This window comes from Penicillium canescens (assembly GCF_028828765.1).
Source record: "Penicillium canescens strain IBT 15451 chromosome Unknown utg000006l_segment0_segment0, whole genome shotgun sequence".
In the NCBI taxonomy this organism is placed as follows: Eukaryota; Fungi; Ascomycota; class Eurotiomycetes; order Eurotiales; family Aspergillaceae; genus Penicillium; species Penicillium canescens.
In genome coordinates this window covers 227,252-241,470 of record NW_026703968.1, presented here as the reverse complement: position 1 = coordinate 241,470, position 14,219 = coordinate 227,252, and the positions used below count along the sequence as shown (strand labels likewise).

The 14,219-nt window shown below is 51.7% G+C and overlaps 9 protein-coding genes across 9 annotated transcripts; 2 read left to right on the top strand and 7 right to left on the bottom strand.

Annotated features, from left to right (window-relative positions):
• Positions 1-523: 523 nt before the first annotated feature.
• On the top strand, positions 524-1,256 carry N7446_009011 (YjbQ family protein). Its single transcript, XM_058517756.1, has 2 exons — positions 524-863; positions 998-1,256. Exons 1-2 carry the CDS (start codon positions 588-590, stop codon positions 1,154-1,156), a joined length of 435 nt encoding a protein of 144 aa, XP_058368544.1. The 5' UTR covers positions 524-587; the 3' UTR covers positions 1,157-1,256.
• A 167-nt stretch (positions 1,257-1,423) lies between these two features.
• Positions 1,424-2,194, bottom strand: N7446_009010 (zinc-finger domain-containing protein; the record flags this gene model as incomplete). Its single annotated transcript, XM_058517755.1, has 3 exons — positions 1,424-1,552; positions 1,609-1,776; positions 1,862-2,194. The coding sequence occupies 3 exons, from the start codon at positions 2,192-2,194 to the stop codon at positions 1,424-1,426; spliced, it is 630 nt and encodes a 209-aa protein (XP_058368543.1).
• A 232-nt stretch (positions 2,195-2,426) lies between these two features.
• Positions 2,427-3,119, top strand: N7446_009009 (uncharacterized protein; the record flags this gene model as incomplete). The annotated part of the gene is made up of 3 exons (XM_058517754.1): positions 2,427-2,492; positions 2,545-2,907; positions 2,946-3,119. The coding sequence occupies 3 exons, from the start codon at positions 2,427-2,429 to the stop codon at positions 3,117-3,119; spliced, it is 603 nt and encodes a 200-aa protein (XP_058368542.1).
• A 223-nt stretch (positions 3,120-3,342) lies between these two features.
• Positions 3,343-4,152, bottom strand: N7446_009008 (putative dephospho-CoA kinase; the record flags this gene model as incomplete). Its single annotated transcript, XM_058517753.1, has 1 exon — positions 3,343-4,152. The coding sequence occupies one exon, from the start codon at positions 4,150-4,152 to the stop codon at positions 3,343-3,345; it is 810 nt and encodes a 269-aa protein (XP_058368541.1).
• A 295-nt stretch (positions 4,153-4,447) lies between these two features.
• Positions 4,448-5,581, bottom strand: N7446_009007 (DUF3431 domain-containing protein; the record flags this gene model as incomplete). Its single annotated transcript, XM_058517752.1, has 3 exons — positions 4,448-4,656; positions 4,709-5,151; positions 5,205-5,581. 3 exons carry the CDS (start codon positions 5,579-5,581, stop codon positions 4,448-4,450), a joined length of 1,029 nt encoding a protein of 342 aa, XP_058368540.1.
• A 635-nt stretch (positions 5,582-6,216) lies between these two features.
• N7446_009006 (lipase family protein) lies at positions 6,217-7,274 on the bottom strand (the record flags this gene model as incomplete). The annotated part of the gene is made up of 4 exons (XM_058517751.1): positions 6,217-6,516; positions 6,592-6,925; positions 6,980-7,145; positions 7,196-7,274. 4 exons carry the CDS (start codon positions 7,272-7,274, stop codon positions 6,217-6,219), a joined length of 879 nt encoding a protein of 292 aa, XP_058368539.1.
• Positions 7,275-8,047: 773 nt separating this feature from the next.
• Positions 8,048-9,075, bottom strand: N7446_009005 (cleavage and polyadenylation specificity factor subunit 5; the record flags this gene model as incomplete). The annotated part of the gene is made up of 4 exons (XM_058517750.1): positions 8,048-8,328; positions 8,403-8,650; positions 8,705-8,956; positions 9,035-9,075. 4 exons carry the CDS (start codon positions 9,073-9,075, stop codon positions 8,048-8,050), a joined length of 822 nt encoding a protein of 273 aa, XP_058368538.1.
• Positions 9,076-9,225: 150 nt separating this feature from the next.
• On the bottom strand, positions 9,226-13,061 carry N7446_009004 (uncharacterized protein). Its single transcript, XM_058517749.1, has 2 exons — positions 12,529-13,061; positions 9,226-12,467 (listed from the first exon to the last, which is right to left on the bottom strand). Exons 1-2 carry the CDS (start codon positions 12,937-12,939, stop codon positions 9,405-9,407), a joined length of 3,474 nt encoding a protein of 1,157 aa, XP_058368537.1. The 5' UTR covers positions 12,940-13,061; the 3' UTR covers positions 9,226-9,404.
• Positions 13,062-13,372: 311 nt separating this feature from the next.
• N7446_009003 (putative BYS1 domain protein) lies at positions 13,373-13,843 on the bottom strand (the record flags this gene model as incomplete). The annotated part of the gene is made up of 1 exon (XM_058517748.1): positions 13,373-13,843. The coding sequence occupies one exon, from the start codon at positions 13,841-13,843 to the stop codon at positions 13,373-13,375; it is 471 nt and encodes a 156-aa protein (XP_058368536.1).
• Positions 13,844-14,219: the final 376 nt, after the last annotated feature.

Sequence of the window (14,219 nt, the reverse complement as noted above, 5' to 3'; positions counted from 1 at the left end):
CAACCATACTTATCTTTCATTAGCCTTCTATACGTTCTCCGATCCTGCGCCACTTTACATTTATTCCTCAATTCAAGTTAACATCTACTTCTATTGTTATTTTATCATATACCTGTGAGCTCGCCTGATTTGTTATATGCGATGAGTAGCGGTTTGAGGGAGATGTCGGCAGTCTCTCCCTGTGACTCTGCTAGGCGACTTCGGGTGTGATCTGAATTTGGCTATGGAAGCCCCCTAGGCTTTGAATATCTGGAGAGCGGTTGATATGTAGATAATGGCGTTCCAAACCTCTTGCAGAGAGGCAATAGAACGTAACAAAGCGATGCCACTTACATTAGAGAAAGTACTTATAGTATATTACACTCTATACAACTACAGACATTACCTGGTACATATGTATATCGATAAGAAACAACTTCAAGTCTTAGTCGTGTAAACAAGTAAATGTACAAATAAATAACTTACAAGTAAACATTTATACTTAGGCAGCTCTGCCCATGACATCAGAACCCCACACCCAACATTCTTTTCTCCCCCCACGATTCTCACGAGATTCCATTAGGTCTACAATTCCCAACTTCCACAAAATGTCCTGGTTTCAAAAGAACTTCACCCTCCCCGCACGCAGCCGCGGCTCCTACCTTATCACCGACCATGTCCTCTCCGAAGTGCCAGAGATCCGCGACTATAAGGTCGGCATGCTGAACCTCTTCGTGCAGCACACCAGCTGCGCGCTGTCGCTCAATGAGAACTGGGATGACGATGTGCGCGCTGATATGAGCGATGCGCTGGATCGTATTGCGCCTACCGACCGCAAGGGCAATTTGTATCGTCATTCTGCCGAGGGCGATGATGATATGCCGGTATGTTCAGTTCATATTCATGTACCCGTGATTTTGGGCATTTTGAGATCGTTTGGGGATCTGGATTGGTTCTATTTCTTTTCCTCTAATTTCATACTATCTGCTTGTTTATGGTCAAATGCTAACTCTACTAGGCTCATATCAAATCTGCGCTCATTGGCGCCTCCGTGAACATTCCTATTTCGAACGGTCGATTGGCAACGGGTACATGGCAGGGTATTTGGTACCTGGAATTCCGGACTAGTCGGCACAGCCGCAAGGTTGTCGCGACGATCCAGGGTCAGAAGGCGTAACTGGACGCAGAGCGCGGACAACTATGATAACTAGACACGGGTGGCTACGACTGATGCAAGATAAAAGAAACGTGAAGAGAGTTAACATGGTATATGATCCAACTATATTAGACCATAGTCAGAGTACAACCATTTTCGACATCATCACGCGATCGAAAGGCAGCGGATCCATTGATCGATATTCTGTACATGGCCTCGGGCCCAAAACCAATTGTAATTGTAAAACGCAAAAATGATCAACGCCGACAGAAAGAAATTGATGCTAGTTTACCGCTGCTCCAGGCCGCCCTCGCTCACGCGCTGGGACTCGTTCACATCGGCAGCGTCGTTGGTGGGCTCGAGGGGGTAGCTGGTGGCGGGCAGGGACTTCAGGTATGCGCGGTGCTGCTCTTGGGCCTGTATTAGATGTTAGTAACGATTTCGCGGTCGATAAGGGAGACGTGTGAGCATACGAAGGGAATACCACAGTATCCACAGGTAGCGATCTCAGGCTTGTCGGTGTTGATGAAGACCTTAGGGTGGCCGAGAGGGCCACCGCCACCGTCGCAGCTGACGACCTTGGACTTGGTCCAGCGGACGTGCTGTCTGTGAATGAGGTCGATGGCGGCATATGGTTGAGGCTGGAGAAGTCAGTCATTGTTCCGTTCATTGCCAGTGCAATCGACCGCGCAATTGCATTAACAATCCTATTCAATGGCAACACACCTGGCTCTCCATGATGGTCTGCTCAAAGCGAGGTCCAACCATGGCCTGCTCGCGAGGCTGCTGGTTTGCAGCCCAGGTGGTAGCGCGGTTCGGGGCCTGCATGCTGCGGATACGCTCCCCAACCTCGGGCGACTCCTGCAGAGTGCCATCGTGACGTCCGAACGAGTCAGTGGGTGTGGCATTGGTGCCGGAGACAGTCGGCGTCTGCTTCCGCGGGGTCGGGTCGTTGGCGATGGCGCTGTCGGACAGACGAGGCACGGTGGAAGAGTAGGCGCGGACAGCGAAGGGGCGGACCGACGCAAAGGTCGCAATTCGGCGGCCACAGGACATCATGCTGGGCAGATTGGGTACCTGGTATGGAGGGAGGGTAAAGACGGTTGGCAGGGAGCAACCCTGAAGTCACTGAATAATCCGCGAGGTGTGGTTTGGTGGGTGTCCACCGCCTCCTTCTTTGAGGTAGCTCGTCGGCGCCTGGGTTTTCTGCCGTGTGATTTTATTCTTTTGCGCTTCACTGCTTTACTTTTGTTTCTTAATTGAGATTACTGGTTAGACCTATTTGCACATTATGGGCGCTTCATCTCCGGCTGGAAAGCCCGAAAAAACTATGTCGTCGAATCTCTTGACGATGAAGGTATGACCATAGTCTCATCAATCCACAACTATAAAACTGACAATATCTACAGTTCATGCAGCGTGCTGCAGCTTCGAAGGAAGCAAAAGAGGCCAAGGAAGCAGAAAGCACTGCCGACTCCGGCCAACCCACCCCCAAGCGCCGACGCGTCTCAACCGAGGCCGAAAGCCCTCGCAACTCTGAAATGGAAGCGATCTCAGCGGCACTTGCTGCTGAGGAGGAAAAGCGACAGGAAGCTATTGCACGACAGGCTGCGGAATCTGGTGAGACACAATGGGTGCTGGACATCCCGGCTGCTTCCCAATATACCCCGCAGCCTGTTGTATTAGCCGCAGACTCGCTGGACGATGGCAGTCAAGGTGGACGACGTGGATATGGAAACTTCAAGCGCAAAGAGCGCGAGGTGGGACTTACCGTGCCTTGTTCCAGACCTATCACTAACTTATCTTGCAGGCGGCAATTGAAAAACAAAAGCAGGAGGAAGTTGAAGCCCGTCTCAAAGAGAAGAACAAAATTCATCCGGACCAGAATCTGAAGACACTAACCAGTATCTCTGGGTCAGGAGGCAGACCGTCTTCGATGGGAGCCCCAGACAAGAATAAGAAGCAGAAGCGCAAGAGCAGGTAAAAGCATCTTGTCTCTATGAGCACTTTGAAGCATTTAGCATAGCATGGTCTCGGCGTCCGGTATTAACATATCCTTCTCGTCTATTATTCGACAGCATCAAAATACAAATACAACAATTCACATCTATCGGGCGTGTTCTAGGGCAAATTCCTAGTATAGCTACAATATGTACAGCACTCTAAATCAAGGTGTCAAGTCATCTCCAGTAGAACAGAGCTCGAATCTACAACTTCGCCTTCTCCTCATTCTTCTTCTTCTCCCACCCCTTCTGCGTCGCAAAATTCACCACCAAATTCCACGCAGCAACCCCAACTCCAACAGGAGGCGCCATAAGCAATGCCCAAGCCCACCACCGCGGACTAGACGCCGCAATACTAGCCATAGCCCCCTTGACCGCCCGCTCCAACTCCTCCCGATCCGCATCATTCCAAACTACCACTCCGCGCGCCGTCATCGTCCCCCGGAACTCAGCCTGCGCAGCCTTCATGCGCACATCACCCTGGCTGCGCACCCGGTTCTCTGCATCCTCAGCGGTAAGATGCGCATCTCGGGCTCGCAGACGAGCCATCTGGATCTCCGGATCGTGAACACCAACCACGATCACCGTGCCGCAGATTAAATCCATACCACTTTCGAAGAGGAGCGGGACATCAAGTACGACAGCCCATTGTCCGCGCAGATAATGGTAGATCAGGGCTTTGTAGACTTCCCACCGGACGGCCGGGTGAACGATTCCGTTTAGAACTCCGCGGTCGCGTTTGCGCTCTTCTGTGCTGCCGAAGACGCGTCGGCCCAATGCCGGCCGGTTTAGGGGTTTGCCGGATGGGTTGGTGCCATCTTCGAGGAGGAGGTCTGGGGTGCTTGGGCCGAAATAGTTGACGATCGCTTTGTAGCCTGCTGTGCCGGGTTCGACAACCTTGCGGGCTAGAACGTCTGCGTCGATTATTGGGAGGGAGTAGGGAGGTGTTGAGAGGATGGTTGATACGGTTGTCTTGCCCGTGGCTATTGAGCCAGTCAGTCCGATAATGAGCATTTTGGTGTTGAGAGAAGCGAAGTTGAGTTGCGTCAAGTTGCGGGGAGTGGTTAGCCTCGGCTCCGCATTTGGGACATTTATACTGCTTGCATCAGTACATCAGCGTAAGTCAACAGCTAATTCAACTACTCCAGTGTATATATTCAATTGCACCATTTCCAGGTATCAAGTATAGAACCCGTGGATATTCTCAATACTTATAAGTGCTCGAGGCCAAATTATAGGAATAGATCCAACGCCAAATCAATTCTGTGGAAGATGCGCAGCCAACTTATGCATTATATTCTAATCAAATTCAAGTCTCGGGCAATCCATGCGATGTGTCTTGTGCTTGGCCCTTCCATCCAATATTCGGCCATCCCTTCGGCAGCGAGGAAAATGGCGGCAGAGCATAGCGGTCGTCGCAACCACCCTCCCAAGGGCAGGTCAGATCGCACAGTCCAAAAACATTACAGTAGCACTCTGCTGCATTGGGGCAATGAATGGGTTCTTTTCCGAAGATCACTGGATCAACTATTAGCATCCATTATTCGGTATCCGGGCGTTGGGAACATACTATGCCATGAATATTCCATAATTCGTCCACTCAGATCATCCGGCAATGGCGTATTCACCAGCCAAGTGCGGAAGCGCTCGTAGTCGCTGCGCGGTCGCTCCAGCACCTTGGAGCGGGATACGCCGAATTGGGCGCAGCATGATACGCCCACTTCCTCCGGGATTGGGACCCCGGGGAATAGCTCCATGAATCCCGTTTTGAAATATTCCCCCGCATGTACCGCGTCGCGGTGGGTATCCGTGAGAGGGCGAATCTCCGTCGGGCATCCGAGTGTCCAAACACAGCGCAGGTTGACGTATCCCTGCTGTTGTAGATAGGGGACCTGGAAATTTTGTAGCGGTGGAACGCCGTCGTAATATGGGTCGTCGTTGTGCCATTGATATCGTTGCGAATGGATGAAGAGCATCGTCTCGGGTAGGTTGTCGTAATTGTCAATGATATAGCTAGACAGAAGCTTGGGTTAGCTACGGCTTGCGCGATGGGATGCACGACTCACGTCAGATAAACCATCGACTCGCGCCCTTTGTTGCGCGTCACCGTCAACGGTGCGTGCTTGTCGTCCACCACATAGATGCTCTTCGTCCAGTCTGGGAAGTATTCCAACAGCCATGACGTGTCATCACTCTTCATGCTGGCCACGACCATATCCTTGCGCTTCCAAATAGCAGGACGAGCCAGCTCGTCTGCTGATTTTGATGTAGCTGGTGATCCATGCTTTTGCGCGTAGCTGCCCGTATCGGCCTTCACGGGGGATCTGGTGGTGTGGGAGAAGAATAGCAGGTACAGGGCGAGGACGATGAAGATGGTGAGGAGGATGGCCTTGAGCCGACTGCGACGGCGAGGGCCCTGTGGACCACTGGGGGCAAATAGCATCACGGTGTAGAGGGCAATAAGCCCAGTTGATCAGGTCATTGAGTATTGCGGTGCTGGATAATTCGCGGGAGAGGTTGCGTCCCCACTTGAGCTTGGCTCGCCTACAAGTATATTCTCTACTTCTCTACTCACAAATTTAATTGGTTCTATATTTTATTCAATTATTACACTCAAGATCATGTTCGATGTCTCCACACTATTTAGGCAAATGATCGCTTCGTATATTTAGCGTCGATTCTATTGCGCTAACATAATTACTACTACCATCACATGAATTTGCGTGTACAACCATTGAAGATTTCTCAAGTGTCACCTTATGTTTGATCGATAATTTAGTGGACAGTATGCACAGTTATACATAAACCGCTATACCTGAAGAATTGCTTATATGTTGCACGGAATTCTTAATGTGGGATAGTATCTGAGATATAGATCAGTCCATTTGGGAACATCCCTGCTATCATTCAACTTTATACTTAGAGTAAAGGAATAACAAAATATGTATACTGGGGCAAGGTAAGTATATACAAATATCTGATAGACTAACTACCAAAGCCGTGATAACCTATACAACCCATAGAGACATGCACAGGTGCCAGCACCATCAATATATACAGTATCTCCAATATACCCTCCTACTGACACTGATCAATATAAACCAAATACCAATTATGGGCCTCGATATCGGGATTGGCCGTGCCAGCATTTCCAGCCTTAGACCCCACACCTTCAATAACAGTCACATCACTAGGAGTCACCGTCACATCATTGCCACTGGTAATCCAATACTCAGGGCTAGGATGGCTAAATCCAAAAGATGCGGGGGGTAATTTAGGAACCACGTCGTCGGTATGTGTCACTCTATAGAGACTGCCTTGGTTTGTGATATATGTTGCCAATGCCTTGTTGCCAAGTCGGGGTTGGCCGTATGTATACTGTGGGTTCACTGTTAGTAGTTATCTCTATTGACTGGAAATATAGCAAGGTTAATGCTTGGTGGTGACACTTACTAATTCCAATTTGTACCCTGCATTCCGGAGCACAGTGCCTCCGAGTGTGGCAACGGCTGCGCCGAAGCTGTGGCCGGTTAGGACGAGTGTGTAGCCCGAGTAGGTTGTCAATGCTGTCTTGATCTTCGCTGTTAAGTCGTCCGCGACTGTTTCCCATGCCTTCCAGAATCCACTGTGGACCTCACAGTCACTGCAGAGACTGCTATCGGTTAGGCCGAAGTCCAGGTTCGCAATCCACGTGCTCAGCGTTCGGCTTCCCCGGAAGGAGAGCACGAGGAGGTTATTTGTCTGATCGGCAGCGAGGAATCCCGCCACATTACCGAACTCGGTGGATCTGGTGGTTGTCAGTGTTGTGCATGTATACAACTCAAGGCTGGAGCAGACATACTCATCGAACTCGTATATAGTTGTTGTCTTGGCCGACTGGACAGATGGACAATTTCCTTCTAGACAAGAGAGTCCATCGCCGGTAGAGTTGATATTGTTCGTGCAATATGATGCTGCGGCATATTGCGCGAACAAGTTTAATTGACCAAGGACATTGGTCGAGACATCTATGTATTTCAGCCACAGAACAACACTGCAGGGGAACGGTTGTTCATACCTCGAGGAACAGGTCGAGCAGGAGCAGCAACAGCCAAGACCGCCAGAGCAGCAACACTTCCAAGCCGGGTAAGATGCATAATGAAGACTAATATCCCGGAAGTATAACTCTTCACTTTCTTGCCTGAGAATCCCAAAGCCAACCAAGCCCATCCCTTTATATACCCTCATCGGACGTATAGATCCAGAATTCTTCCTCTCCCATGAGGGAGCGGGGTACGGACGACGGACATGTCGATGCCAGACTCAGAACATTCTCCGATGCATATTGCATATTCCACGCGTGACCGGTGGGATTCCGGTAGGATCGGCATCGTTGCGGTCTTGAATGCTTCGGATATAACCGTCTTTGGGTAAGGCCACTTGCCAAGCGAAGTATGCGGGGGCTCCTCGGATGCGTGACTGGGTAACTTCTCTAGCTTGGCTTTGCATGGCTGGTTTGGCGTTCTTCTGTGGTGAAGAGTGAGGGGTGCAGATGTCAGATTGTCAGTCAAATATCAGGCACTGGATGTGCCGTGCAGATGCGGACGGAATGGCATCGGGCCCCGGTGGTTTATTTTCCGCCGAGGTTATGGCTCTTTTGGGCTCTTTGCATGGCATGTCGGGATGTGGTTGGCTTTGTGGCTTGGCGTCGATCTTATCTCTGATGGAGATGTGTCGGAGGATTTCACGATTGTATAGGAAGATCTAGCTGAGCGGTTAAGAGTATCACTTCCCGCAAAGTCCACCTTAGCTCTACGAAGATAGACATGAAATTGGAACGTTGACTATCATTTTTCGTAAGTAGAAGCACTGGCTAAAATCCTGGCTAAGCGCTGGCTAAATCTGGCTCAAAATCAGACCCCTTACCGGGCTAGTGGTGAGACTCGATCTTCTGTCCCTCCTCGACATCAAGCATGCCTGTATCCTCTGCCCCATCACCACCAGCAAGAACCCTGGCACGGGGGATTTGCTGATCAGGACCGCCGGGGGTCACAGCAACAACATTGTCATTCTCATCGACGAACTCAAAGTTGTATCGCGAAAGAAGGTGGGGAATGGCAGAGAGCTGGGGGCCGTAGCGGGCAGTGTTGTCGTAAAGCTCGAAGAGGGGGACGGCGAGCAGCTTCATGTTCTTGGGGACGGAGAGGACCTCTACATTGTGAATGGGTGAGTGATGATCTCGCGTGAAGTGAACAGAAAGGAAAATGAACAGAAAGGAAACTCACTCTTCTTGGGCAGCTGGATCAAGTACAGCTTCTTGCACTCCTTGGGACGTGTCACATGGCCCGGCAGGAATGGGTACATGAAGGTCTCGAAGTTGGGGCGCCACCATTGCGCAAGTGTGTCGCCGATATCCCAGTCGCTATTGACTCCCTCGCCGGAGAATTGTGATCCCACGGGGGCCAGACGCTCGTTCAGGCGCTTCTTGAATCCGTCGATCTCATCGTCCTCATGGTGGAGGTAATCGCCAGGCCTGGAATTGATCGTTAGTCTCTGAGATGCGCAATTATGTTAAATGGGTGCCTACAGCTTGAAGAAAGCGTTGGCAATCTGAAGCATGAGAACGTGGGGGTGGTTGTGCTCGTGGCAGACCAGGATGCCCTCTGCGGTCCGGCGCATACCATGGAGTTCATAGTGCTCCTCCAGGCGCTTCAGACGGGCAAGCACGGAAGGGTCTTCCTCAGGCTGAGTCTCCTTGGTGCCAAAGGTGTAGTTCGATAAGGGAAACAAGCGGATAGTCTCCGGCTGGAGTGCGGAGAAGTCCTTGGGGAGGATGGGTCTAGGGGTCAAAAGAGTCAGAGAGTCCAGGTCATGGAATGGCTTGCGCAATATCATCATAATATGAAGGTGTACTCACGGGCGGGCGCTTTGAATCGCCGCGGCTGTGGTGGTAGCCATTTTGACGCAGATGCGGAGGTAAGAATGCGCGCGCAGCTCCAGAGAAGCTTCAGCTTTTCGGTATCGTTATCGGCTCACCGCCCCCGAGACTATTGTTTACTTCGGCATCGTCGCCACTAACTCCGGGCTTCACTATAACTCCAAAGGTACGGGCATCTTTTACTCATTCAACAAGTGCTTACTCTCCTAAATTTGGCGATAATTCATGATCTTGTGTAATAATAAAGTTAAATTATGTCTGTTTCTGTAAAATCGCTATCCTCAAACCAACACCCACTCCCCCACGCACCAACCTCAACACCTCACCACCCATTGTATCGTGTACATGCTCACAGCTTCGCATCAAAGTCCTCAAACTCCGTCAGATCTGTCACAGGAACAGGTCCCGTGCTGACAGGCAGACTAGCCTTGAAAGTAGGCACATCGGTGATAACAATAGCCTTCGACGCATTGCCATTAGCCTGGCCCTGCTCATCAGTGCTAGAGGTTAGACCCAGTTCCTTCAACTTGGGGCCGAGATCTTGCTCCAGCTTCTCGATGACGGGCTCGACCTGCTGTGGCGACAGGCTCATCTCTGTTGTGAGGAAAGTCTTGATAACGAAGATGACTTGGCTCTTGTCTACCACTGTCATTTCGACTTCTTCGAAAGCTGTTGCGAGACGGTCGGTGTCCACGGTGAACCCGGCTATATCGAGCTGCTTGCTCAGCGCACTGGCTAGGCCGGTTCGCTTCTCTGATGGCTTGGATGCATCGGCCTGCGCGTTCAGGTGGATGGCGAGCTTGGCGCGCGTCTTTGACGAAGGGTCGATGTACTGGCGGTAGAAGGCGATGAGATCCTCCTTGCTCAGGGTGCGCACGTTCGCAGCATCGGTTTCATGTTGCAGGAAATCGAAGTACTCAGAACCCACATGTGACCAGTAGCGGTTGGTCTCAGAAGACAGGTTCTTAAGCTTCTCCAGGCGCTTGTTGATGACACTACGCTTGTGTCCTTCGAACTCGTCCTCGGGCATCTTCTCGAGGATGGGGCCGAACTCGCGCAGGAAGGACTCAATGCGCGACTCGAGGTACTGTGCTGTACGCTCACTTTGGATGATGACTCGGTAGCCGAGGGTGGTGGCGTTGTAGCGAGCACCGCTCCATACCACGTATCCGAGTTGTTCCTTGCTGCGGAGCTGGTCGAACGCGGGCTCGTCGGTGAGTTGGGCGAAAAGCTGTAGCTTCGAGCGCAGGATGTCATCAGAGAACAGTCCGATATACAGGAAGTACTCGATACAGTGGTTGACGTTGGCTGGGTCCTTGAGTGTGCGGGGATAGACATAGTTGGTTCCGGGAGGCAGCGTCATGTTCCGGCGCAGGTACCACTGCGACGGGGGCAGAGGGCGGCCCCCCAAGGTCTTCTCAATGGAATCCGTCATGCGCAGGGCGTCCTCCTTGTAGAGGTTTCCGTGGGCCAGAACTTCGATGTGGGTCTGCTCCAGCAACTGGGGGAAGAACTTGACCACATCTTCGCACTCCACATGCTCCAGCTCCTCGAGGTATTGCTCATTGACCCAACCACGCTCAGAGAGGAGGTACCGAGTGTAATCGCCGACCTGGTAGTAAGGCTGCTGGTACTCGGCATTGCGGAATGCCCGCGTCAAGCGCTCTTTGATGATGTTGAACCGGTCTTGGTTGACCACCAGCCCGCGCATGGTGTTGAGGACCTTGTCCAACAGCACAGACATCTTGTCATTGTAACCGGCCACGGAAATATCCAATCCCAGGATGTTGGCCGAAAGATGATAGTCCAACCCAGCGAGCTCAGCGTCGTAGGAGTACTCGTCCAGAGAATCTCTCACCAGCTCGCTATACAGCTTGGTCTTGATAAGATTGGCAGGCGTAGCCCACACAAGAGGGTTGCGGAGCGTCACCTCAACAGTGGCCTTGGGCACCCAGAAGCGGTCATCCTTCTTGAACCACAGGCGCACGCGGTCATCGTGGCGGATCAGCTTAGGGGTCTTGGTTGGCTCGTCAACATCCCTCTTTTCCACTGAGAGTCTCGTCGGCACAAATTCGTTGCGGTGGGGCATGTGAACGTTGGAAGTGCGAGTAGCCTCAGTCGACTTCAGGGCCTTTTGAATTCCACCCAGGAACTCCTGAGGAATCTTCTCGACCTTATACTCAGTACCATACCACTTCTCCTTCTGGTCCCATTGGCCCGGGAAGTCCTGGGACACAATGATCAGGCGGAAATTGTCAACGCGCAGGTAATCCAAAGCCTTCTTGATCAATGCAGGATCGAAACGTCGCAGCAAGGATCCGCTCAGCAACCACTCGCTGGGCAGTGACTTCTGCATGACACTGCTGAGGCGACTGGTGAATCGGCTAGCTGGGGTCTTCTGCTTGAATCGGAAATCAACTTCAGCAAGGTTCTTCATCTCATCAAAGATCCACTGCTCTGGCTCACGCTGCTTGATCATAGCAATGTACTCAAAGACCACCTTGGCAACATCCTGGTACTCCTTCAGACCATCAGGAGTCAGGCGCACGGAGACTGTGAAGAACGCTGACCCGGGACAGATAGGCATGGCACCGGCAGAGAGACCGTTGGCCCAACCCTTGTTCTTGAGGTAGGAGAGAACACTGCCTGGACCCTCGTGGCCAATCAGATGGCTGATGTACCGGCTAGGCTGGGTATCATGGAGATCCTCCTCGTCAAGGAAGGGGAAGTACATGTCCATAGATCGGGTGTCCATGACCGGCTTGGCAAATACCTGAGTGCACATGTCCTTTTCCGTGAAAGGCTGTACATCATCCCACCGGTTCTGAGCAAGGTTTTTGTTCTGGACATCGGAGAAAAGCTCGGCCACCCACTCCTCTAGTGTATCCAGAGACTCTCGTCCCAGGACAACCAGTTTCGCCCGGTTGGCCGAGTAATGCTTCTCATAGAAACGAATGAATTCACTGCGGACTTCCAGACCGCGTTTCTGCGGGTCTTCCTTCAGCGTCTGCAGGTTACCAGTCGAGAAGTGATGGTAAGGATGTTGAGGGTTTGAAAGTGACTTGTTCAGTTGCATCAACCGCCACAGGTCACTCTGGAGGTTCTTTTTATTTTCCGAATCCACGGCTTGCAGCTCACGGTCTAGGGTCGACTCTAGGAACAGTGGCGAAACAAAGAACTGAGCGAATCGATCCAAAGCACCGTAAAGAGGCGACTTGCCCTCCAATCCATTCGACAAAGTTCCATTCCCGTTCGTCTCGGCAGGGGTGCTATCTCCGCTGGATTTGGGTGGGCTCGAGTCGCCCGTGGCGGACACTTCAAAGAAATAGTTCGTTTCCGTTGCGGCTGTGTATGCATTGGATGAACCAGAGTGGGCCGCTAGGTACTGGTTGTATGCGTTTTCCTTGGGGTACTGCCAATCTAATTAGCACTTTGTCCAAGCCAACAAATACCGGAAATAAATTCCGGCTTACCTTTTTTGTGCCCATGAACAGCAAATGCTCTACTGCATGAGCCATCCCTGGCATATCGTCTTCATCGGAGAAGTTGCCCACGTTCACGTTAACGGCCGCACTGGCCTTGTCGGTGTCGGGATCATGAACTAGAAGAGCTTCAAGCTTGTTTGGCAGTCGAATCACGCGATATGACCGATCGTCAAGCTCTGGCTTCTCCAGATGCTCTGCGATGCGCTCGATTGGAGCCATGATTGAGGGGGTCGTAAAGGTAGGAGTAGAATGAGAGAAAGTCCGACGTTTAAAGAATATCGGAAAAGACAAGGATCGTGAAGGAGCGCGCAACGAATCGGGATAAGGACGAGCTAGACTGAGACTGAGACTGAGACTGAGACCTTTGTGACACAGTGCAGTGGAGGACCTTGGAGGCATTCGTTGCCAAGGGGAAATACCAATGACGTGACCACGAATTCCAATGCGCAGAAATATGCCAATATACAGAATATTCGAGGGTCTATAAATGTAGGAGAATAGTAGAAGATGAGAGAAATGCGAAGTCCCTCGGATTGATGATGATAAAGCGGATACTGCCCGGGGGCGGTGATGCGCCATCGCGGAGCCCTAACAAGCGCCCTCGGCCTCTCATTGCTCGACGGTGGCGGCATGCCCTTACAATGCAGACACTACGGAATCCACAGGCGCTTAAATCGATCGGTTTCACATTATAATCAACTACATACAAATGCCGGGGTCTTGACTGGATCCACGTCCCATCCTATCCCCAGAGCCTCCCCCACGTTCGGCAATCTGCCCCTCCCCCAGCCATGCGGTATCAACTACCAACTGTCAACTATAATCCAAGCGCTTAACACTTCGCCGCACACAGATTGAGAGTAATGCTCGAATCCGAGTTACAGTTCTTAGTCTGGCTACCGCCGGGGTTAACGCCCTGTGGCCAACAAATCTTGGAGCACTGGGTATCGGAAGGCCGCACGACCATTGTCTTTCCGGAGAATGGGTCACCAAAGACATCGGATAGGTCATACCAGACCGTGCCGGGGTCGAGGGTATAGGCGAAGTTGGTTTGCGGACTGCCGTTGTACAGGCCATTCGCGACGGTGGTGATCTTCAGCGCGATGCCGCCTGAGGCTGCGTCGTGGTGGAGGGGCTCTGAGTAGCTGGCTCCGGCGGCGATGGTCTTCTGGGGTCCTACACTGCCTCCGACGGACCAGAGGTAGACTGGGAAGTTGCAGTGATTTGTTACGACTGCGTTGCCGACGGCGCTGGCTAGGGGAGCCAGGGCCGCGATTGACACGATGAGAGTTGAGAAGTGCATCTTGCTTGGATGTTTGTGCTTGAGATATAGTATATGACTGTCTGGGATGAGAACGTCTTCTCTCGAGGCAGACTCGAGGTCCTTTATATATCTTTGTTGGTGGGTATAGTATCCAATGAACTAACGTTGTTGGCTGGTTGCTCTGTTAGCGATTGGAGTATAGACTTCATCCTAAGGGGGCATGCCATAGAGAAACATGACACTCCCCAAATCCGAGACATTCGCATCCCATAGGAACTGATGCGAGGCATTAAACCACCAACTCGGTTAGGGCATCCATCACAGGACCTGGAGTAGCCATCTCATCCTCTGAACCCCGCATCTCACGGTCGAAGAGGTTGGTTGAAAGGACCGAGTCAAGTTTCGGCATGAGGTA